Here is a 24,914-nt window from a genome sequence, read left to right as displayed (position 1 = left end):
GCCCAACGGACAGGGCATCTGCCTACCACATGGGAGGTCTGCGATTCAAACCCTGGGCCTCCTGACCGGTGTGGGGCTGGCCCATGCACAGTGCTGATGTGCTCAGGGAGTGCCGTGCCATGCAGGGGTGTCCCCCGCATAGGGGAGCCCCACACACAAGGACTGCGCATTGGAAGGAGAGCCACCCAGTGTGGAAAAAGTACAGCCTGCCCAGAAGTGGCACCACACACATGGAGAGCTGATGTAGCAAGATGACGCAACAAGAAAAACAAGACACAGATTCCAGGTGCCACTGACACAAGCAGACACAGAAGAACACACAGCGAATGGATAGAGAGAGCAGACAACTAGGGGGATGGAGGGGATGGGGAGAGAAATAAATAAAAAATAAATCTTTGAGAAAAGAAAAGAAAACCTGAGGATGCTACACTGCTGGCTTGGAAGACAGGGAAAGAGGCTAGGCGCCAAGGAAACAGTGAAGCCTCTAGAAGCTTCCCTAGAGCCTTCCGAGGGACCTGAGCCTTCTGACCCCAAGCTTGGTAAGGTAATAAATATGTGCTATTTTAAGCCATAAATGTGTGCTAATTTGTTACAGCACTAATCGGAAACTCATATATATGACTTCAAGGTGATATGGATGAAAACAAGTGTTTTGCAAATTTAGAAAAAGCCCATTATCAACTGACTCCCTATTGGGAAAGCTGCAGGAATGATATTTTGCTGCTGGCTCATAAGAATACCTGCCCCTCTGCCTACACAACCTGAGAGAGAACAATTCAAGATGCACAGGGGTGGAGAACCTGGGCTCTGCGGCCAGCCCATCTGCTGGGAATTCTGGCCTCTACAGGCATCAGCTTCTTGAGTTCTTTATCCCTTTTCTGCCCCACGTCCTCACCTGTAACCTTCAAATGGTAGGATTACCCACTTCAAAGCCTTGTAGTGAAGATGCAATGGGTCAATACCTCGAATGTTCTTTGTATAATAGTATCTGGCTCTTAATAAGTATTCAATAAGTGTTAGCTATTAACATTCATAAGCTGGAACTGTAAACTCCTAAGGGTAGAATTTATATGCATTGCACATTGTCACTCTTAAAGTTCTCTAAGATTGCCCTCCACACATAGAAGTTCATAAAGTATTTGTGGATTAAAAACATCCCCTGGGGAAAAAGGAAAACCTGGGTCATAGGATCAGGTCCAAGTATCCACCTAATCCACCTCTCTTTGGAAATTTCCGGTAACAGAAAATTCACTGGAGATATTCCAATAAAGTCAGACCTCTATTCTTGCCTAGTAGCTTGCTCCATCTCTGGGCAGCTCTAGCATTCATTCAATTATTCATTCACTCATGCTTTCATATATTCAAAAAGCATTTATGGAGCATACTGTGTTCTAGGCATTGGACTTAGGACTAGGAAGAATGGTTAGTAAAACAGACAAAGACACTGTGGACCTAACAATAAAATAGCGGTTAAAAATATGGGAAAGTGGACCTGGCCCAGTGGTTAGGGCGTCCGCCTACAACACGGGAGGTCCGTGGTTCAAACCCCAGGCCTCCTTGATCCATGTGGAGCTGACCCCTGCGCACTGCTGATGCGTGCAAAGAGTGCCATGCCACGCAGGGGTTTCCCCGACATAGGGGAGCCCCACGCACAAGGAGTGCACCCCGTAAGGAGAGCCGCCCAGTGCGAAAGAAAATGCAGCCTGCCCAAGAATGGCGCCACACACACGGAGAGCTGACACAACAAAAAGAAACACAGATTCCCGACACTGTTGATAAGGAGAGAAGCGGTCACAGAAGAACACAGAAAGCAGATAACTGGGGGGGCGGGGGGGGAGAGAAAAAAATAAAACATGAATCTTTAAAAAAATAAAATATATAGATATAGGGAAGTACATGTGGCTCAAGCAGCTGGGCATCTGTCTACCACATGGGAGGTCCTGGGTTTATTTCCTGTTGCCTCCTAAAGAAGACTAATGCAAAGGGCTGGCCCTGCAAGCTGCTGCAGTGAGATGATGCCACAAAGAGACACATCAAGGAAACACAATGAGAGACTAAACAAGCAGGGAGCAGAGGTGGTCCAAGTGATTGGATGCCTCTCTCCCACATGGGAGGCCACAGGTTCCGTTCCCTGTCCCTCTAAAAAGAAAACAGAGAGCAGAGAGTACAAAACAAGTGGGTACGAAGAAATAAAATAAAACTTTAAAAAATATATATAGATAGATATGGAAATAGATATGTTGGTAAATAGATATAGATATAGCTATAATATTCATTGATACATTACTGATCAAATACTATGTGACTCCCTGTATGGTTTACATATATATATATATATATATAGAGAGAGAGTCTTATTTAATCATCTCAAACACTCCACATTGGGATTAGATCCTACAGATTTAACAAATGACAATTCAATTATATGTGGTCAGAATAACTTTTGTCATCTGACAACACTTCCATCAGAAAATATAAAAGAGAAGAACAAAAGAGAGGGAGAGGGAAATTTATCTTATCTTCAACTCTCCCCAAATCTACCTTATTAGACTTCCAATACCCTCTTTGAAATTAGGCCCTGCCCTAAAATGCCCCAGAAAATATAGCCATAGCTCAAATGCAAGGAGAAATTTAAAAATAAGTCCATTCCCTTTTAAACTTCAGATGATCTTTAAAAGATTTTCAAGGATCACTTTGACTATTGGTCATTCTGCTTTAGACACTTTAGAACAAATCTCCGCAGACACTTCCTTTCCACCTTCCACTGACGTAGGAGCAGCCTCATTTTATTGAAAAGGGAACTGGCCTGGAGCAGCTCAGCAATCAACCCAGGCCACAGAACAAGGAAGGAGGAGCCAGGATTCGAACCAAAACCATGGTCTGAAAACACAGCCAAAGAACGTGCTCCCCAGGAATCCTTTGCTTTGTGTTGAGCTAAGAAAGGTTCTCTTTCAGCTTTCCCTTTGGAATCTAAAAAAGAACAAATCTATTCCATCTTCCACAAAATGGTCCTTGAGAGGCTTCAAGAGCTGCCAGGCATCCCTCTTTACCTCGCCCTGGGCTACACACACAGGCCCCCTCCAGTCCCACCCACTGAGCTTGTTTCAAGGGCCCTTGGCACACCAGCCACTCGCAGAACATGATCCATCCTCCAGAGCTCCGCTCACAGCCTGGAAAGCGCAGGACTGCTGGTGAGGGACAGAGCGAGTCCATCACCTGGGGCTTAGTTTTGCTAGAGACCAGGGCACAAGGCTACCTCACTCTCCTCTGGGTCCTACTATTAGAAAACCAGCAGCCAAATATGAGGAGAAAGGGGCAAGAGCTCCTCAGCCTCCATGTGGAATAGGAGCGGGGCAGTGGCCAATTGGCAGGACAGACCTCAGGGAGAGGTGAGGTTCACGGGAAGGAAGATCATTCCAGGGCTGCGTGACCTCGTGATTTTTCACAAAAGCTGGAAATCCAGATTTCAGTGTGAATTTGCCCATTATAACATGCTGGCAACACATTTAATAATAGCGATTTTTTAAAGTGCGGATGCTCTCTCACACACACACACACATACATGTTTGGGCACACACACAGATCTGATCCGCGGCCTGCCTGTGAGTGACCTCTGTTCTGGGATGAGGAGCCAATCGATGCCGATGAAAACCTTGTGGTGCCTCTTCAAAAAGCTGATTTGTCAGGTCTCACCACTGAGAAAAGTGCCATGGCTCCTCACATACACAGCTCTTAAGCAGCATCCTCTCCTTGTAAAGGGTTTTGGATTTGTTTTGTTTAACTTAAAAGTAAGACTTAGCATTTGTCCCTCCTAATCTTACCAGATTAGGCCAAGGTTTCAGACTTTCAAAATCAGTCAAGTCCTCAGATTCTGTCCCCCAAAAGTCATAGAATCTCAGATCACGGAAGCTGATTTATTTGTATATTACCACAATTTACATATTCCTAAAGTCACACCATCTCCCTTACCTAAATCACAATCCCAATGCACAGAATTTCTAACACAAAAATTCTCAGTGAACCCTGAAATCTTTTCCCTGGGAGCACAGTGTTTTCTACACCTTCACAGAGTAATGGGGTGACAATTCTGCAGACTGAGGGGTCCTCTCCAGAGGCTGCTAATGAAAGGGTCATGCCTTTGGGGTGCAGAGGGCCCTGGGATGTTGCCGAGGTCAGAGTACAGCTCTGTGGATGACTCCATTCATCCTGGGGTTGTGGCAAATGTATTATAAATATGGACATTGAAACCATGACAGATGCATCAGTCAATTAATCCTTCAATTAACACAGGATTTGCAGGCCAGCCTGGAATGCCCTGGAAAAGTCTTAAAGCAGTATGGTGACCTGCACGCTCTATTTTGTTCCTCTGAAGACCAGGCCATGATCAGCTGGAAGAAAGAGAAAGCCCCATTCTCAGGTGGCTACTGAAGGCACAGCTGAGCAAGATGCTTTCGTTTTTCAAAGCAAGTTATCTCTTGGGTTAGGCAGAGGAGATTTTTAGTATGTTTTGGTGAGGTAGAGACAACCAAGTACAGGGCAATAATAATCCCAGCCCTCCATGAACTTGGAGTGGCCTCTCCAGGAGGAAGGCAGGGCTCCACTGGGAGGCGCCCCCAGGCCCTCTGGAGGGAAATGAAAGGCTCAGGGAGCTGCAGAGGTGAGCAAGTTCCTTGGGCCCAGGGTGGCATGAGCACACAGATACCATCTCCAAATGCCATCCCCAGTATCTCCTTTCATCACAAGTTGGGGACAGTAAATAATGTGCATTGTCAAAAGCACCCAGGGCAATGCATCCTCAGTAGTTTTCGTTTCTGGGCAGATGAACTCCAATGACTGGAATCTGACCTTTCTTACTCTGAAGATTGAATGCCTTGGGTTTAGTCAAACACTCCCATGGAGTGCAGGGACTGCTGTGAGCCCAGGCAGGGTGGCATGGACAGGTTTTGAGCTGGACCACCTTCTGTCTCCAGGGGAGCACTAAGTCTTCCAAGACCAGGAAGCAGGCTGGGCCACATCTGGATGATTGACAGTGCAGTAGGCTTCACAGACACCGCATTTCTTCTTTATGAAAACCATCCCAGGAGCAGCCCCCTGCAGACCACAACAGGGAGAAATCAACCCCTCCAGATCTCCGCTGCCACAGGAGAAAGCCCTCATGGCCTTTCAGTCTACCGTGAAGTTCTTAAGACTGAGACCAAGCCTCACTGACCCTGTAAACGGGAGCCCGTGGAGCACCAGGAGGGACAGAAGTCCGGGTGTTGTGTTTCTCTGTGGAGGACAGACTGCACCTGGGGCTCTCTAAGCAGCTTAGAGGAGGAAGGATGGTTCTGAAGGCTTAAATCCTTTCTCCCCGAAGTCTCTGCTGCAAAATGAAAGGCCAAGAAGAATGTTAAGGAAAAAACGGCAGAAGCATCAAATATGATGGTTCAAACAGACCACGGCAAAGAACATGAAAAAGCCAGGGGCTGGCTCCTGGCCAGATTTGGAGTCATAAATAAATCCAGTTCATTAGGATGAAGAAACCCACAGAAATGTGCCAAGGCCAGACCTGCCAAATTGTGTGCATGTTCCTTCTAGAGCTGAAGGCCAGGGGCTGGGACTCCTCTCCAGGAAGAGGGAAGCAGCCCTGCCTGCTGCAGCCGCTCCTGACCCTCGAGCACCTCTGGACCAGGCTCTCACTCCTTAGTGACGGTCCCCTGGCCGCCAGCCCTTCAGCACAGGGGGCTCAGCCAGGATGGACCCCAGGGCCCAAGAAGGGGTGACAAAGGAGCAGGTGGCCAGGGCATAAAGCTGCGGGTACCTTGATGACGTCTTCATCAGCAGATTTGCATTCTACAGAGTGTGACACGTCGACCACAGACCCGTCCTCTTGAACTGCCACGACCTTGATGGGGACCGAGACAGCCTTTCCCGTGAGGATGGCCGTGTTCAAGACCTCCGTGTCCTGGACAGAGAGAGGAAAGTGCACGTCAGCAATGGGACACCAAGCTGGCCGTGGCAGCAGGGCCCCTGCCTGGGGCACCCGCCACCTTCCTGCTTGCTCTGCAGTTTCCAAGCCATCTGTGCGGGGGACGGCGGGAAGCCATCGCACACACCCAGGCTGGGACGAGCAGGCCCGAAGGCTGCCCGGCCGCTGAGGGGCAGCTGCCTGCCTGCCCTCCCCCTCCCGCTCCCCTCACTCCCACCCCACCGTCCAGCAGATGCGTCTCACGTGCCCGCAATGAGAGTTCTTCACAATATTTTCCAATCCTCATGGGGAAGGGGCTGCCTAATCTCCAGGGTTTATCGACACGGTGAAGGCATTTTTGTTTCAGGTTAGGCAAGCAGAGGAGCACAAAGACCAGCAGAGGCCTGGTGGCAGGTTAAAAGCCTCTGCAGGCCGGACAGCCACCAGCACCCACCTCAGCCCCATTTCCAGTAGCCCCAAGCTGCCCTGCCAACCCGGGGACATGCATTAATTTCGCGCCTCCTCTAACATCTCTCAGAGTCCGGTAGGTCCTGTCGCCATAATTTACCTCAAATGTGTCAAATTCTCACCATCCCAACATCCTCCACCTAAGTCCCAACATCCTCCGCTTAAGCCATCATCTCTTACCTAGACAAGGACAGTAGCCCCCAGGGGCACCACTGCTTCCGCTCTGGCCCGCCTCTGGGCATTTGAAACAGTAACTTCTGTGCTCCGGCAGGCAGAAGCTCCCTTTGTGCTAACCTCTGCCTTGATGGAACCCTTCCATAGTGATGGGGGGTGAGGAGCCATGCAGGGGCTCTGGAGCCACACCGCCTGGCTTCGAGTCCAGCTCAGCTTCTGTTTCCATGAGGGCTGTATTAACTGCTGTGGCAGAAAACCCAACTCAGAGTGAAACAAGCCAACACAGGTGTCTATGCTTCTCACAGAACCAGAAGTCTGGGGGTGCTGGCTTTGGTCCAGTGAGCCAGTCAGGGCAGGGTGACACCCTTACCTTCAGCGTAGCAAGATGGCGCCCACGACCTAGCCACCTACATTCATTGTCAAAGCTGGAAGGCAGTGGGACAGGTGGGAGCACACCTGCCATACTGGTCCCTTTCTATCAGGAAGACAAATGCTGTGTCACACAGCCCAACCGCGATGCCTTCAGGAAGGGAAGGTAGCAGCAACTCCTCCTAGTCGAGAAGCTGAAGCCCAGTGGGTGCAGTGGACTACCCAGAGAAAATACAAAAGAGGAGAGAAAAGTAGAACCCTGGACTTCAGGGCAATGGAGCTGGGTAGCAGAACTACACTCAAGAGAAAAGAGTAATGAGAGTTCTTACATAATGAGCGTCTGCTGGGCTAGGTATTGTGGCCAGGGCTTCATGTTATCTTGACACAGTTCCCATGACTTTGGCTCTATGTTACCTTCATTTGATCGAGAAGAGCATGAGAAATGAGGAAGCTCTACTGGTAAAGAAATGGGACTGGCCAGCTCTTCTATCTCTGGGTATCCTCACTGACAGAAAGGGATCTTAGACAAGGTACTCATTGGAGTGTTGTTTCTAATAGTTAAAAGCTATCAAATGCTTTCTAACTAAATACCCATCAGTTGTGAAATGGCCCAATGAACTTGATATGCATGTTTAATAGTGACTATTCTGCAGCAGGTAAAATGATGAATTGCATCTATATATTGATTGAGATTAGAACAGAGTGCTTCAGTTTCCTCCTATACAATAAGAATTTCTTCCAAAGTTGTGTAAGGTTGAGATTGAATAAATAAGGCATGTCTACCAGATCTCTTTCTGAGCAAAGTAATTGGATTTTTCTGCCCAGTTGAACTTAAGTTTGACCATGTGACTTGATTTGGCTGAGATGTGAGTTCAGAAGCTTTAAGAGCACAGTATATCGTGCTCTCCTTTCCTCCACTGCCATGGCAATGGCTGCTTTCTTAACTTGGGTCCCAGAGTGAGGCCAATGCCGAGCAAAGTCCCAGGTGAGCAGTGAAGGACATGTGTGAGCAAGAAGACACCTCTGTTGTTTTAAGCTCCTGAAATTTAGGAGTTGCAAGGAACTTTCGAGAATATTGTTTTGGCAATATACTCTCAGGCTAAAGACAAAAAGAACTGTGAACATGTATTGAATTCTAGTTAGGTTTGTTTTCCACAGCAGTATGGGGCTAGCAGTTCTAAAACTAGTGTATTCTAGAATGAGCAAATAATATATTTTGGATAATGAGAGATAGGTTTCTCAATGCTGGAAAAGTGAGTTAAAAATGGAAGGAGGAGATTAGAGTGAACTGTGTGTGCTGAACTGGAATTGGAAGTACTAGTAGAAATTAGAGCAGGGGAGAGGGAGAGTAAAGGAGGAATGAAGAGAGAGAGGTGTGTTAAATACATGTCAATGTGTGTATATATATTTTTTCCTAGTTCTGTTTGCTCAGAGGGCTTACAAACAATAACACCTCTCTATCAATGAACACACACCTAGAATCCAGATTTTAGTTCTAAAGTCCATTCTCCAATAAAAGAAAACAGAGCTCCTGGGAGAAATGGCTGCTCCTAGAGCTGAGGCAAAGAAAGTACATGATAAGGAACCTAAAATATATTTTGGAACCAGCAGGTAACAAAGCACTCAAAAAATGTTAAAAGGACACAGGAGCCAGCTTGAAGAAGTTCCCACCAGCCAGTCTGGGACAATTTTAGTTTCAAAATAAAGAAGGCTGTAATGCTAGTAGTGGGTTATACTACATAGAATAAAATAAGCCACTGCATTGATACTGAACATAAGCACCCAAACAGGTTGGGTGGAAGAAAGAAAGGCTCATCCCTATAGGCTTCCAACCAAAAAATGTAAAAAGAGCAATGAAATTAGAATGCCACCACCTGGCAACCAACATTTATTACTGTAATTGTTCTGGGCAAGAATCATTAATGGATGCTAATGGCGACTGAAAGTGATAAAAAGCAGGAGATTTGCATGGTGTCAAAGTATCTCTTGCAAGAGACTAATTTCAAAGAGAAAAATAGGAGCTTTACATTACATAAACCTGGCAGATGCCACCTTAGCAAATGATCAAAGATAACATCACTAGTAATGGGATAAATAGAAACCATATGTCCTGAAAAGGATGCAACATCACTTCTAAGTTTCCAACAAAAAAAATATATAAACTGAAACGAATAATGAGGAAATGTCAGATAAACCCAAATTATGGGGCACCTGACCAAACAATTTATCTATTTTAAATATGTCACAGTCTAAAAGACAGACTGGAGAACTGGTCCAGATTCAAGGACATGAAGAGATATGAAAATGTAACACGTGAGCCTGGATTGGATTCTCAAACAGAAAACACATTTTTCTTTTGCTATAACAGGACAATTATTAGTAAGATAATGGATTGAATTTAAAGAAGGTATATAAATCAGATAATTCCTTGTTTCAATGTTAATTTCCTAATTTTTAAAAATTTTTTAAATTTTTTAATTTTTTAAATTTATCTCCCCCGCCCCCCGTTGTCTGCTCTGTGTCCATTTGCTGTGTGTTCTTCTTTGTCCGCTTCTGTTGTTGTCAGCAGCACAGGAATCTGTGTTTCTTTTTGTTGCATCATCTTGTGTATCAGCTCTCCATGTGTGCGGCGCCACTCCTGGACAGGCTGCACTTTTTTCACGCTGGGCGGCTCTCCTTACGGGGCACATTCCTTGCATGTGGGGCTCCCCTATGCAGGGACACCCCTGCGTGGCACAGCACTCCTTGCACGCATCAGCACTGCGCATGGGCCAGCTCCACACGGGTCAAGGAGGCCCGGGGTTTGAACCACGGACCTCCCATGTGGTAGACGGACGCCCTATCCACTTCCCAATTTCCTAATTTTGATCATTTCACTCTACAAATATAAAAGGCTTTGGGAAATTCACACTGAAGTATTTAGGGATAAAGAATAATCATGTGACAAACAATCTTGAACATTTCATAAATAATCATAATATGTGTTGTATAGAGAAAGGAACATTTGGGGGATTGGGGTGAGAGTGTACAAGAATTTGTATTTTTAAATTTCCTATCAGATTGAAATTATTAACTAGAAAAAACCTTTATAAAAAGGATTGGGGCTTGTATGTTGCTGCAGCAAAGTCTGGCCTGTCCTGGCAGGTTCAGTTACACACACATACACCACATGTTTAGATAAATATCAGTTTTATTATGCACAGATCTCTAAAGCAAAATCTTGAGTAAGGAAAAAAAAACTAAGCTAGCAAATGCTTTCAAGGTTTGATCCCATTTAGGTCTTTACAGAATGAAGCAACTTGAAGAATTTATGAAGACATCTATGTCTATGTAAACACACATTACCAGCAGATAGATCCACAATGAATAGATGTTTATTTGGGGGGATTCGAAGGGGGCCAGGAAAAGGGAGGTCAAGTAGAGAACACAGCCTCCCCCATAATAACTTTTATAAAGAGATGAGCATCTATCCATGTATTATTTGTATAATAAAATGTATTTTTCTAATTCGCAATGATAAGGAAAATAAAAGGAGGAAGGGAGGAAAAGACTACTCCCAGGCTACCCCTGAACTAGACCAGCCTGACTCCGAATCCAATCACTTAAACAGTCTGCCATACTGTGTCTCCCAAACTATAAAAGAAAGGCAACGATACAACGGAGGAGTCTTAGTAAAATCCTTCTGAGAGTAAGCCAGTGGGGGGAGGGGAGTCTGTCCACTGCCACCCTTGGCCTCTGAAGCTCTCCCACGACATCGTTTGTCTTAGCAGGTCTGATGCTGGAAGTGGCACATGGCACCCATCAGCATGCCTGACGCAAAACATGGCACTTGGAACCACAGTCCTGCATCCAAGAGCACGTGTTCCTTCCATGCCTGCTCTTGGCCAGGCAGTGCTAGGCCCTGGAACTGTGATGGTGAACAAGACAGACAGACGTTCTCATGGAGCTTCCATTCTAATGAACAGAAGAACCAAAAGAGCAAACAAGGCAACAAAATCCAAAAGGGATGAATCAACGCATAAAGATATGTCACGCTAAACGCTCTAATGATTAACGACAACTACCTCTGCCTAACACTAGAGAAGGGCTGGGCACTGTGCTAATTGGTTCACCCAATTCTCTCTTAACATCAATTCATATTTATAATAATATTCAATACAGCGCATATTAACATCTGATTGAAAAATCATAAAGAACTACATCTGGTATATCGTAAGTCCACAATAAATATTAACTAGTCGTTGACAGCTCATTTAATCCTCAGACATCCCTTTTCAAGGATTACTGTTTCCATCCCCATTTTACAAATGTCGGAACTTGAAGCTGAAAGTATTCCATTATTTGTCCAGAATCACACTGTTGCTAAGCAACAGAGCCAGGATGCCAAATGCACTTCGCTGCCCAAAGCATGCCATCCTAGCCTCCATGCTATTCCTCCTCTCAGCTCCTCACCTGAAGATGGATCTAACAATCCCACTTCCTTGCCTAACTCAGAAGAAACCTGTAAGGATAAAAGGCAGATTGGTAGAGGCTTTGGTTGTTAAAAACCTTTAAAAAAATGTTTTATGAATGTGAAGCTTAATATTTAGTAGTAATAGCCAAGTAGCCCCAAAGTCCCAACCCGTGACCATGTGTGCCTTCAGGGTAGTCCACCCCACTTGAGCCCCAGCCTGTGTGGTTCTGGACAAGAGTCCTGGGACCCAGCAGCCTACATCTCCACGGCCCCACACGGGGACATCGGCCTCTGAGCAAGAACCTGATTCTGACCACAGTTTGCTCCCAGACACCTTGACTTCTTCTTTCTAAAGCTTCAAAGCAGGCGTAAACTTCACTAATAGAAAAACTCAGATGTGGTTGCAATTTAAATAAGTGGTGTTCAGTTCTACTGTTGTCATTGTATAACATATCAACCCAGTCCCCCAAGTGATGGCTATTTTTGGACTCTGATAATGTATTAATCCACAAGGCAGAATGTGATTTCAAAATTCAGCTCTTTATGAGTCCCTGAATAACACAAGGAAAGTTATTTCAAATAAGGTGGCACTTGGCGGAAGAGTCAGTAAAAATGTCACCCAGTCAAAGCTCTGCCCTGAAGTGTCCTGGCCCGTGGCTGGGGGCAGAGGTGAGGCTGCTTGCAGGGGTGCACAGGACAAGCTCAGAAACACTGGTAAGGAGCGGGAACAGCAGAGGCTACTGGCCTGATGCAATGAGGCCCCCCCAGGGAAGACAGCTGTCAGGGGCCTCGGGGGCAGGTTCCTCTCCACTGCTGCAGCACAGATCAATAGGTGAGACCCTGACTTGGCTGTGTGCGTGGAGGTTCTCCTGCAGGGGGTAGGAGCAGAACCAAGAAAATGCCACGAGCCTGTGAGCTCCAGGCTCCCCTTTCCCAGGGTCTCCCAGTGCGGGTGAGGCAGGCTCTCAACTGTTGGGAGTGGAGAGAAAGCTGTTCAAGGGTGCTACAAAGATACCCATGGAAAGTCCCCTCCTCCTCCCCTGGTCATCATACTATTCAAAACGACCCCACCTGCCACGCAGGCAGATGCGAGCGGTGACCACACTGGGCCAATTTCCTCGGAAGAGTCTGGAATGGGGAAGGAGGGATCCCAGCCTTCGAGTGGCTCCTCTCCAGCGGGGATGGGATGTAAACTCAGAAGCGGCTGCCGCCCATTTTCTGCCAGTCGACTGGCATGCGGAGGATGCTGGCCGACAGCACAGAGAGATGAAGCAGGGTTCTGGAGAGAGGAGTGAGCTGGAGCTTGCGAGGGCGCTCCAGTGCTGGCTCCAGGTCACCCCTTGAGCCCTGCCACCTCCCTGCTTGGGTTCTGCCCCACACTGTGTCCTTACAGTTAGCTCCCCTTTGCTCACACTAGCCCTAACGGGTGTCAGCCCCCAAGAGAGCCTTACCCAGTCCCGTGGGAAGGGGTGCAGGCGTGCTGGCCTGAAGGCTCAACAGTTTTCACGGTAACTAAGTGCAGAGGAGCTAGGCCCTCGGTGGCACCAGTGTCTCACTCTATCAGCTACGGTGGGCACCAGACCTTACACCCATACCCAAGGGGCTTGGCCTGGGTGCTGGGGGGCACAATTGGTCCATATGAAGGTGCTGAACCAGGGGGCCCTCAAATCTCATCTGTAAAATGGGATCCTAATATCCAACCTATCAGCTCCCAAGATGCTTTGAAAAGGATCAAATATGAAAGAAAATAATCACCATTAACACTACTAAGTGACAGAGGGAGTGCCAGCTGGGAGCCACCAGTAGAGTGGGGGTCACCACGGGGGACAGCCCACGAAGGTCACGCAGGTGGTGGATGGGAGTCGGGGGGACACTGACACAAAAGAGCAGCCCACAGAGAAAGGCGCTATGATTACCCTCATTTTACAAAAGAGGAAACAGAGGCTCAGGGGCTGGGTGACCTGCCTGAGGTCGCACCCGTGGCTGATGGCTGAGCTGGGGTCTGCCCAGGTCCCCAGCACACGCTCACACCAGTGCCCGGGCCCCGGGGAGGCCACGCAGCACTTGGGGCAACGTGGGCCTGCCTTGGCTGTGCTAGCACCTGGGGAGGGTTGTACCACGTCGCGGGGATGGTATGAGAAGCTGCAGAACATTCTAGCGTGAATCTTGTAAGTGTTCCCTCTCCAGCCTTCCTGTGCCTCTTAGCACTTGCTTAATTACAACTGTAACCTGTTAACAGTGTTTCTTTGTTGTCTGAAAAATGAAATAGCTTCTCATCCAGCTTGAGCTCAATTAACATTTAACACAACTTCCAGTTGCCATCAGACCAGCAAGGAAAAGAGAAACCGTTCAATTAAAAGTAAAACCTGATGAGACGGCGCTCAAAAGAGAGAAGTACTCCCAAGAATACACTTACCACGATTTAAGCTCAAGCCCCGAGGAGGACTTTATTCTAGCACTAATAAGCACCTCTGGATAGCGACTGTCAGTGCGACCGGACGGTGCTGCGAAGAGCCCAGTGAGCCATCCAGAGCCTGGGCTGGGGTCTCAGGCTGATCCTCAACCCTAAGGACAGACCCCACCTATGGACGGATGGAGAGGAGAAAGAGGGAGAGGGAGGAAAACGAGAGAGAAGCCAGGAGGGGGATGGGAAGAGAACTTATAGTCCTAAAGAGGTAGAAATGGAGCTGGAGAGTGATGGCAGGGGGACAGAAAATCAGTGAAAAGAACATGCAGAGAAATATGGAGAGGAAGACAGCCTGGATAAGGCAAAGCAAGAAAAAGGCAATGGGTCAGGGACACCTGGAAGGAGACTAAGGAAAGGGAGACAGCCAGGGCATGGCCAGCAGGGGCAGCACACTGCAGGTGGCAGGCTGGAAGACAGGCAGCACAGGAGAAACGGGCCAGCCCACGAGCCCGGGGGCGGAGCTCAGCCCAGTCCCTGCAGGGCCAGGACACTGGGCAGAGTGGCCCCCGGCTGGGGCGCCCTCCAGGCAGCCTCTGCTCCGCCCCGCGAGGCTGCAGGACGGCAGGCGCCGCGCACCCAGCGGGACTCGCTCAGCAGCGCCCGAGGCTCTGCTGGGCATCCAAGATGAAACCACAAAGCAGGAAACACTGGCAGGATCCTTCCAAAGAGGGAGCACTGTTCCTTCTTCGCAGGTTTTGACACATGTAATTTGCATAACAAAAATCTCTGAGGAGGAACTCTTATTCTCTTGATTTTGCAGATGAGAATCTAACGTCAACACTACTTGAAGGAATATAGCAAGAGCCAGCACTCAACAATGGAGACGTCACAAACCTCAGGGGCCCGTCAAAAGTTAGCAGGCACATAAAGAAGCAGGAAACATGACCCAGAACCAGGAGAAAGACAAATGCGTGTCAAAAGACCCAGATGGAGAGGATGGAAGTATGTATAGAGGAAGAGAAGATGAGACTTCTCCACAGAGAAGAGTCAAGCTGAAAGACAACGGGATGACTCTAGCTATTTACCCAAGATAAATGAGAACCAGACATAGAAGCTTTAGTCATACTAGCCAAAACCTGGAAACAGTCTGCATGCCCATTTGTTGGGGAATAGTTAAGCAAACAGTGGTATATCCATACAAGTGAATACTAGTCAGCAATTTTTTTAAAAAAACTACTGATTCATGCAAAAACATGGCTGAACCTCAAAAAATTATGCTAGATGGAAGAAGCCAAAGTACATACTACAGGAGTCTATGAACATGAAACTCTAAATGATGGTGCTCGAGTGAGCCGCTGCCAGGGGCTGGTGATGGAGGAAGGGTTGGCAGCAGAGACATGAAGAAACCATCAGGGAGGAGAGATCTGTGCATATCTCGATTGTGCTGGTGGCTACATAATGACTCATTCAACTCACTGAACTGTGATAAGGGTGAATTTTACTCTGTGTAAGCTATACTCCAGTGAAACTAATGAAACAACTCGGTTTCCTTTCTGATCGCTCATTACTGCAAGCCCGGATCTGTCGTGCTGTAACTGTTGGTTCAGAAGGTAAAGGAAGGGCGGCATGGGAAGAACAGGAATCCAGGGAGGGAGGGACACACGTGTCCCCAAGGACACGCCCACTCTCCAATCCCATTTGTGAGAAAACCAAGGCTCACCACTCTCTCTAAGTGCAGCAGCTGCTGAGTGCCACACGCAGGCCCGGGTAGGGGTGACGTAAGCTCCTCCCCTAACACGTGGGTTCAAGCTTCTGCTCCTTGTCCCCCAACGCGCCTCTGCCCGGCACCACCCGCAGTGTGGCAAGAGAGCTCAGGGGTGGGCAAGGGGCCAGCTTCCCTTGTCCAAATCCTGCCTCTGCCACCTTCTACCTGGGGTCCCAGGCAAGTCGTTTAAACACATCCAACATGGTTTCCTTACCTATAAAAGGTGGTTAACAATTGTAGCTGTCCCTCAGTGTTAACTAAGGAAATGAATTTAAAACACTTGGAGCATGGTAGGTGCTCCACAAAGGTTTCTTCTTGGCTTTATTACTCCCACTTGCTTTTTTCTTTTTTCAGGGCTCTACTAAAATGCTGCCTTCATGTGAAGCATTCCCAGACGACTTTTTCCCAAGTCAGAATGAACTGCTTCTGCAAATCTGCATTTTACAAATGCCTCCTCTTAGCCTGTGGCACATAGCTCACATAGCTATCTCCTGCCTGTTACTTTAAATGCTGGAGTCTAGAACAAACCTAGAAACACCAAAACTGTTTCAACCCACAAATATCAAAATAGATATCTCACTGAGACTACACCAGGTGGCAATAAGTGCAGGTGAAGTGGGGCATGGGCAAAGCAAAGGTCATGTCCTTGGGAAGATGAGATCTGCCTTGTCCCCCTGGGCCCTTTAATCCTGGGCTGCCATAACCCTCTCGAGAACTAAAGCTCCTCGCGCAGGAGCTTGCCCAGCACACGTCCATGGGAATGCTCTCTATAAAGCTCGTTCCAAACGAGGTTGCCTAGGACACTTCCAGAATTCTGTCCTTAAAGAAAAGACAGCTGCGTGTCCTTATGGGCCAACCTGACAGAGAAACACTTTTTCCGCTAAAAGCAGTTTAGAAATTTTGTCTTGAGAAAAAGCTGAACAAAGACAGCACAGAACACAGAACGCCATGAAAATTATATCCTCGTTTTTCTATTCCACCCTGAATCTGCCAAGAGCAAATGTGTAATGTTAGGAGAGAATCCATTCTTCCTATCTGTTTTAAAGACTATTCACCATCTTTTCCTTAACATGCATAAATATTAAATCAATAATACTATTGCTAATAATAATTCATGTTCTATTATTATAATTCAAAATAACTGCTGTGTTGCTCCAGCATTTGAGCAGAGAATTTCAGGACTCAAATTAATGAAACTGCCGCTGCAAATCTATTTCCGTCTCCAGCACTGTGTTTCCTCAAGCCCAGAGGCATCCCTTTTGCCTGAGTCTTCAGCAGCTAGATGGGCTTATTTCTTGCAGAAAGGAAGGCACAGCATGACCCGCTCTGCCTTCATGCTGCTGGGAAAACAATGGCCAAACTCTGGCCCTCACCGCTATTAGGAGAAAGCTCATTCTGTCTCATTCTCTAAGAAAGAACTTCCTCACTACTTGGGGAAACAAGTTTTGTTTTTCTTCTATTTTCATAGTAAACTCAAGTTGCAAAACAAGCCATTGCCCATTGCTCCTACCTCCTTGCCTACAAAAAGGAATCAATATTTAGTGATCTATAAAACCTGTCAATTGTAAGGTTTCATTTTTGCTTTTAAAAACCAAGACAGGGAAGCGGACTTGGCCCAGTGGATAGGGCGTCTGTCTACCACATGGGAGGTCCGCAGTTCAAACTCTGGGCCTCCTTGACCCGTGTGGAGCTGGCCCACGCGTAGTGCTGATGCGCGCAAGGAGTGCCCTGCCTGCGCCCCTGGGTAGGGGAGCCCCACGCATAAAGAGTGCACCCCGTAAGGAGTGCGCCCTGTAAGGAGAGCTGCCCAGTGTGAAAGAAAGTTCAGCCTGCCCAGGAATGGTGCTGCACACACGGGGAGCTGACACAGCAAGATGATGCAACAAAAACAGATTCCCATGCCGCTGACAACAACAGAAGTGACAAAGAACATGCAGCGAATAGACACAGAGAACAGACAACCAGGGGAGGGGGGAAGAGGAGAGAAATAAATAAAAATCAAGACAGAGGAAGAGTGCCAATTTAGCTCTTCCTAAAGAGCATTTCTCTCCTCTCACATGCTGCGAGAGGCACACTCCCCTCTGCACACGCCTGGGGCTGGGATGCCTGCAGGGGGATGGGGGTCTGAGCCAGCTGCCTGGGAAGCCTGCTCCGAGGGCCACCGGCCACCGGCAGTGATAAACAATGCTGAAGGCAGGGAGTGGCTCGGCTGGCCTCCTCGGGAGCTGGCAACGGTGGAGCTGGCAAAGGGGCATATTGAGAGTGACGTGGGAGCAGGAAGCCAACCGCAGCTCAGCCATTTCCTGTCAGGTTTGCTGCTCCCAAACAAAAACTCCCCTCAATGCCCTTTGAAGGGGGTGGGCAGACAAGCCATTTTTGATACTGGATTTGAGCTAATCCTGCAGGGGTGACAGCTAGGCTCCTACTTGATCCTTCAATTTAAGAAGCTGTTTTCTATGTCAGGAAGGCAGATGACGCATGACTGAAGGACAGAGTTACTGGACCCAGGAATTTAGATCCCTAATGCCCACTGATGCCCAGCGTTTGTCTAGTTTCTGTATTTCCATGTTATGGATTTTAGAAATGACCTTTGCCAGGCCATAAAAGCCCTGAGGGCAGAGTGCCTTCTTACTTCAGGAGGCTGGCTGCTGAGCACATCCACACCCTAAGGCAGGTCAGCACTGGCCCAACCGCACTGACCCTGCAGCCCTGGGGCACGTGCCCCGCCCCTGCCCCCGCCCCCCTACTGTGGGAGCTGACCCCACCCCCTCAAGAAGTGCAGCCAGTCAGCACCTGGCATTCCCCCAGCCCCGTGATTGGTTCCAGGACCGACACATGCTCCGTGGTGGTCCAATAGGGCGGGGTTTCCAGCCCTCTTTCCTGACACGTGGCAGTTACAGGCCCTTTGCACACCCGGGGCTGGGCTCCTCCAGCAGCGCTGACGTGCGTCTCAGGTCAGAGTTAAGGAGCTGATGCTCCTGGACGCTGCCAGGGCTGGGAGGTCTCCTCCCAGCCTTCATGGCACCAAGCCACCTTGAATGGCTCCTCATATCAAGCTGGCCAACGCTGCAGCTCTGTCCCCGACAGGCAGGTGGCCGCAGAAGGGCCCCTGCTAAATGCCGGGGGCTCACCGGCCAGGGTGCCAGGCAGCGGGAGACCCCCAGCCTCCTGCACACCACGGAGCCCCGGGAACACCTGCCTGCAAAATTGGCTCTCGCTGATTTTCTCCCCTAACCACACCTGCCCACTCTCGTCTCCGCTGGAAGTCATGAGGGCTCCCCTCCTGCAGCACCCCCATGTGCACCCCACCTTCCAGTCCACGGGCAGGAGGGGGTGGGAAGGGACGGCCGCCCCCACCATGCTGGCGGGAAGCCAGGGCCCCCAGCTGGCACCTGGCTGGCCCCAGGTGACCGCCAGCGATGCCAACCTGGCCAGGCTGGCCGGGCTGCTGGTGTTTCTTTACTGTTCCTTTCAGCAAGGGGTTATCTCAAGCGCTGGCACCTGCAGCGCAGCACTGTCAGGCGGCCAGACTCGGCGGTCACTGTTGGCCTGGAATTCCGCAGCCTTGGGTAAAGCGTTCAGACTGTGGTGTCTCCACAAGGGGCTCATTCTAGTTACATCTTCTATTGTGAGGGCTGGATGTGGCAATCTATGTGGCCTGCTCCAACACACCGCCTTTGTCCCCCTGTGAGCCTTTACTTGTGCTGGCCCCTCTGCTGGCACACTCTTCCTACCGACATGGCCAAGCCTGGCTCCTCGTTGTGCAGGACTCACCTGGAATACCACCTCCTCCGACCCCTGCCCCTGGCCCCTGCTAAAGCACCCGTCCGGCCCACACCAGGCTCTTTCCGCATTACCTGGGTGTCTTCCTTCCTGGCGGAGGCACCTGGCCTTCCCATGCTGCTCTGTCTGCCTCCCCACCCTGCAAGGTCAGCTCAGGAAGGGCAGGATGCCTGTGTCAGGGTCACCACTGACCCCCACGGCTGACACAGTGTCTGGTGCACAGCGGTGCTCAGCCAGGAGCTGAGGAGTGGGAATTCTGAAACCCGGGTCCTGGGGAATGAGCTCCTGCTCATGGTGCTGGGGGGCAAGGAGGGCTCCAGAACCAGCAGCAGCTGTGGATGATGCTAATACCCCCCACCTCCACCTCACCAGGCCTAGGCCTGGGAGCACCCAGCGGCCGCAGGGGGCAGGGTGTCCTGCTCACCCACGACACCCGGCAGCTGAAGGCAGTGCCGGCTGAGCAGGACTCTCACCTGAGCGCCATGCCTTCGAGCATCCAAGTGCCCCTTCCTGCAGAGACCAGCCCTACGGGGCAAGAGGCTGCCCCGCTGCGTCCTCAGGACACAGAGGTGATCCCAAGGGCCGCAGAGTGCCCTGGCCTTGCAGCTGGCCCTGCCTTTACAAGCTGCCAGGACAGTCACCTCTTCCGTTCACCCGTGCTCCTCCAGGATGGGCCCAGACCCTCCTATCTGCCGTGACAGGGCTTTGGCAGTTGTCATCTGACATGCTGCCTTGAGGCCTCGGTGAGAATCCTGCCAACCCCCTGCTTCAGTGCTCAGGGGAATGAATTTCAAAGCCAGGATGGCAGCTGGCCTCCTCAAAAGCACAAGGTCCTGGCTCTGGGCCATTTTGGTCCTGAGAAACCACAAGAGAGAGCAGTTCAGGCTCTGTGCTCCAGCCAGAACCGAACTGTCAGGATGGGAAACGCCGGGGGCAGATGTTCATGGGTAGGACAGAAGTTATAATCTGGGTGGCTGAACTGACCCCTCCCCAAATATTAGTCTGGCTTCTGTTCATGCAAACTTGTCTTAATTCCAGACAAGTGACAACCATTAAGCATTCTCTCTCCTTTTCTCTCTCTCCTCTCTCTCCACTCTCTCTCAATATCTGTCACACACACACACAGACCCTTTCTTTCCTACCAGACAACAATATCACAAAAAGAAACCGAAGGAATTTTCAGCTCTCTTTGGAAAGAATAAACCCAAGTTCACTGCCACAGCCTACAAGAACCCTGCACATGCCGACCTCGTCGCCTGCGGCTCACCGCCAGCTCCTCACCAGCCCTCACGCAGCCTCCGCTGTACTGCCCTCCACGTGCCCTCCCAGCCGTGAGCTTGCTTCTGCTCAGTCCTGCCTTGGCGGGTCCCCCGCCTGGACTGCTCCCTCCACACCTCTGGCCTGGCTGGCTGTCCTGGATGTGCCTCAGCTCCAAAGTCACCTCCTCAGGGGGACGTTCCCCTCTAAGACCCATCATCGTCCTCCACCACGTCACCCAGTTTTGTTTTCTTGCGAGCATTATCCCCTCTGAAATTAACTCTCTCATCTGTTTGTTGTCTTACTCAGGTCTGCTGGGAGCAGGGACCTTGTCTGTCCTGCTCACTTGCCATCTTCCCTCAGAGTAGTGGTGGGAACGGAGGGGTGCTGGAGAAAGGACCAATGGCAAAACTGCTGGATCAAGAGGTGGATCAATCAGTACAACAGCTGATTCAGTGACTCCTTCTGGAACTTATAGACCTTGGAACCCACACCATTGACCTCCAACACTAAAGCCATCTGGTACTGTTGTAGAATTTGAGAGAGGTTCAATTATTTGCATATAGAGAGGCCAGGACTCAGGAATGATTTTGAGAAGGAAAAATGATTTATTGATGGCTGGCTGGACTCAGGAGCTTTCTGTTTCAATCTGGAGCCCGAACAAGATTTTTTAATCCCTTTTATACAGAGAGGAAAGGCCAAATGGTCCCTTTGTTTCAGTTCTCAATAGGCTTCAATTAGCATATATATCTTCCACATTTTAGGTAAGCTTTTAGCATGGACCTCAGGCATTCTAGATAAGCTTTTAGCATATTTGGTTTGCATTTCCCCTGAATACTTAAAGTTTATAGACCTTGCACTGTTGAAACTGTATCCTGGGACTGGAGTCGTTGCCATTGTCACCAAGTGCAGGACTGCAGCCTCTTACCATCACACCCACAAGTCAGAGAGCTTAGGTTATCTCTGAAGAGACAAAGAGCCTCCCACCCATAGCCCAAGTCAATACAAAAGAGCTGCCCTTCTAAGTTATCGTTCCCTGAAAAGAAAACATAATACTTGAGTCAAATGGGTAAGCACTTTGTTAAGTCAATCGTAGCATCTGGAATGTCAAGTAGTATCAAGCTTTTAGTTGTTGGTGTATGTGTCTCCCATGACCCCCTCCACAAAAGTCTGAATTTAAGGAACTCACCTGTACCAGTGAACTCAGATCAGCAGTGAGGTCACAGAGAAGGCCCCACCTTCTGACCCCCTGGGTGTCCCCAGACCAGACTCGGTGTGATTCAGTCCTTCTGACAAATCTCAAACCATGTTGACAGTGTCTATGCCAATTCTGCCTCAGGTCAAATTTTCTAGCTCTGTCTCTCGATTTTAAGATTATAGATAAGAAACCCCTGAGTTTTTCTATCTGGAATTTTCTATCCTCTCTAGGTAAGCAGCAGTGCCTGCTGAGTTAGAGAAGACAGAACAGAGCAAAATGGAAATCAAAGATGACTCCCCATGCCAGCATAGTGGTCTGTGCCTTCTGCAACGCCTCCAGTTCCAACTCCAGAGAGGCAAGAAAGGCACAGGATGGCAACTGCCTGCCTCCAGCCATCCTGTCTTGTGGGAATAAAAACTCCCATTGGTCTGAGCTCATACCAGCTAGATATTCTTTCATTTGAAAACCATTTAAAAATGATAAATACTAATTACATTCTCACTGATGCTCAAGCCAGGAAAACTGAAAGAACCTGGGACCAATGGGACATTCACTCTCTGTGAAATGGAAGAAAAGATAAGACACATGGAATAAGAGTTAACTGATAAGTGGCTTAAAGGGGACACAGGAAAACAATGTAAGGCATGAGAGACAACTAATGTGATATACACATTGATTTTGTCAGGTTGAATAAAATTCCTGAACTGGGAGCCTCTTTATTCCAAGTCAAAATAGAATTTCTTTCATGAGCTTGAAATATGTGTTAGACCTTTTCTCCAAAGATATAGATGGCAGCAGAAATCCAAGACAGCAGGTTGTTACAGTTTTCACAGGTGACAGGTCTCTTTGAATGTCAAAGCTGCATGGCAGTTTCCCTTATGCCTGGCTCTGCTCAACAGCATTCCTTATTTTAAAGAAATCAAAGGAAGATCAGTCTTACTTTCTGCTTTCTAAATTATCACTCCGCACAAACTCAAGGTACTTCTCAGCTGGGGTAGCATCTGTGAAAGACTCCTGCCCTTTTTCTCAGCTGGTTTTATTCCTACACTTAACACCCTCAAAGGACTGTACTCATGACTTGTTTTTGTTTTCCTCTCCCTTTCTTTAAAATTGAAAGGATATTGTTCCACAATATTGTCAACTTTTTTCAGCATGACTCTTAAGAATTTTACTGCTGCAGATAGCTTTAGCCATGTTTTAATGTCTTCTTGCCTTTAGCCAAATGCCACATCATTTACTTTTACATCAACTTTATTGAGGTATACTTTGCAGACAGTAAAATGTACGAATTGTATTCACAGTTTGATGCATTTTGACAAATATATACTATGGGTAACTATGACAATTAAGATATGAATACTTCCATCATGCCAAAGAGTTCTCTCATGCCTGCTAGTTGTCAATCAACCCTCATCTCCAGCTCCAGGCAAACATCTGCTTTCTGCTACTAGGAATTAGTTTTGTCTGTTCTAGAATTTCATATACATGGAATCATATAGTACATCCTCTTTCGTGTCTGGCTTATTTCTCACCATAATGTATCTGAGATTCACTCAGATCATAGTATTTATCTGTAGTCCATTCCACCGTACAGATACACCTTGATCTGTTTGTCCCTTCACCAGTTGATGGATATTTGGATTGTTTCAAGCCCTTGGCTATTTTAAATAAACTGCTACAAACATTTGTGTGGAATTAGTATGACACATCATAAGAAACTGCCACAGTGTTTTCTACAATGATTGTACCATTTTATGGTCAGCCAGCAGCATATAAGGGTTCAAGCTGGGCCACATTCTCACCAAAACTTGCTAGTCAATCTATTTAATTTTAGTGGACGCATTCTGGTGTAACATAATGATATTAATCTGCACTGTCTCGATGAACAAGGATACTGAGCATCTGACCTTGTGTTCACTGGTTTTCTTCATATCTTATTTTTGTGAAGTTTCTCAACTTTTACCCTTCTTTAATTGGGCTGTTTATCTTCTTTACTATATATAACCTAGATTCAAGATCTTTGTCAAATATATATATATATTGCTAATATTTACCTCCAGTTTGTGACTTAAAGCTTTATTTTCTTAATGGCAGGTTTTTAAGAGTATCAATTTCTTAATGTTGATCAATTTTCTTATGTTGTTTAAGGTTCTCAATTTTTTCTTTAAGGTTAATGTTTTTGTGTCCTATATAAAAAGCTTTTGACTACCCAAGATCACAAAGACTTTGTCTTCTTCTAGAAGTTTTTACAGTATTAGCTTTTGTATTTAGGTTTGCAATGCATTTTGAGTGACTCTTTGTTTATGGTGTGAGATAAGGGTCAAGGTTCTTTGATATTCATATGAGTGTCATTTTTCTGGCATAAGTTGTTAGAGAAAACATCCTGTCCCCAGTGACTTAGCTTGCAAAACAACTGGCCATCTATGTGTAGGTCTGCCCTGGCATCACTATTTTGTTCCATTGACTCACATCACACTTAACTTTAGTGCCGCAATCTTGATTAGTAAAGCATTGTAGTAAGTCCTTAAATTAGAGAAAGTTCTCAAACTCTGTTCTTTTTCAAAATCGCTCTGTCTTTCCTAGATCCTTTTATTTTCCATGCAAGTTGCAGAATCAGCTTATCTATTTCTACAAAAAAATAAATAAATCCCTCTAAGATTATGATTTTAGGGTTGTATTCAATTCATTCAGCAGGTCAATTTAGGGGCAACTGACCTCTTCCTTTATCTTCCAAACATGGTTTTCCTCTCTGATGGATTACATCATCAGGTAGCTCTCGGGGCTCAGCGACACTGTTTTGTCTAGATTACAGCTCTAATCTAGATGTCCCACAAAGCGGTTCGCAAATGGGGCAATCTGAAGGCAGCACCACCCCTCCCCTCACCAAAACCTCAGCGAGGCGTCATGTGGCACCCTCTCTCCACTCTGCTGAGAAAAACCCAGTCACCCACAGGTGGCTGGTGAACCTTTGGGGCCACACATGGGCTGTTACCTGAGGAAAATGATGAGCTGGGTACTTTTCCTCATTGCATTTCTGTGGGAAGCTAAAACTATTCAACATTTTCATCAGGAGCTTAGAGCCAGGTAAAATTC

The 24,914-nt window shown here is 47.8% G+C and overlaps 1 protein-coding gene across 1 annotated transcript in view; it reads right to left on the bottom strand.

Moving 5' to 3' along the window:
• The window catches only part of LOC131278908 (transmembrane protein 132B-like), a 196,597-nt gene that overhangs the window by 58,208 nt on the left and 113,475 nt on the right, over window positions 1-24,914 (bottom strand). Inside the window, 1 exon segment of the mRNA XM_071215567.1 lies at window positions 5,801-5,944. Coding sequence (XP_071071668.1) covers window positions 5,801-5,944 — 144 coding nt within the window.

This window comes from Dasypus novemcinctus, chromosome 6 (assembly GCF_030445035.2).
Source record: "Dasypus novemcinctus isolate mDasNov1 chromosome 6, mDasNov1.1.hap2, whole genome shotgun sequence".
Classification (NCBI taxonomy): domain Eukaryota; kingdom Metazoa; phylum Chordata; class Mammalia; order Cingulata; family Dasypodidae; genus Dasypus; species Dasypus novemcinctus.
This window is presented reverse-complemented; position numbering and strand designations above follow the sequence as displayed.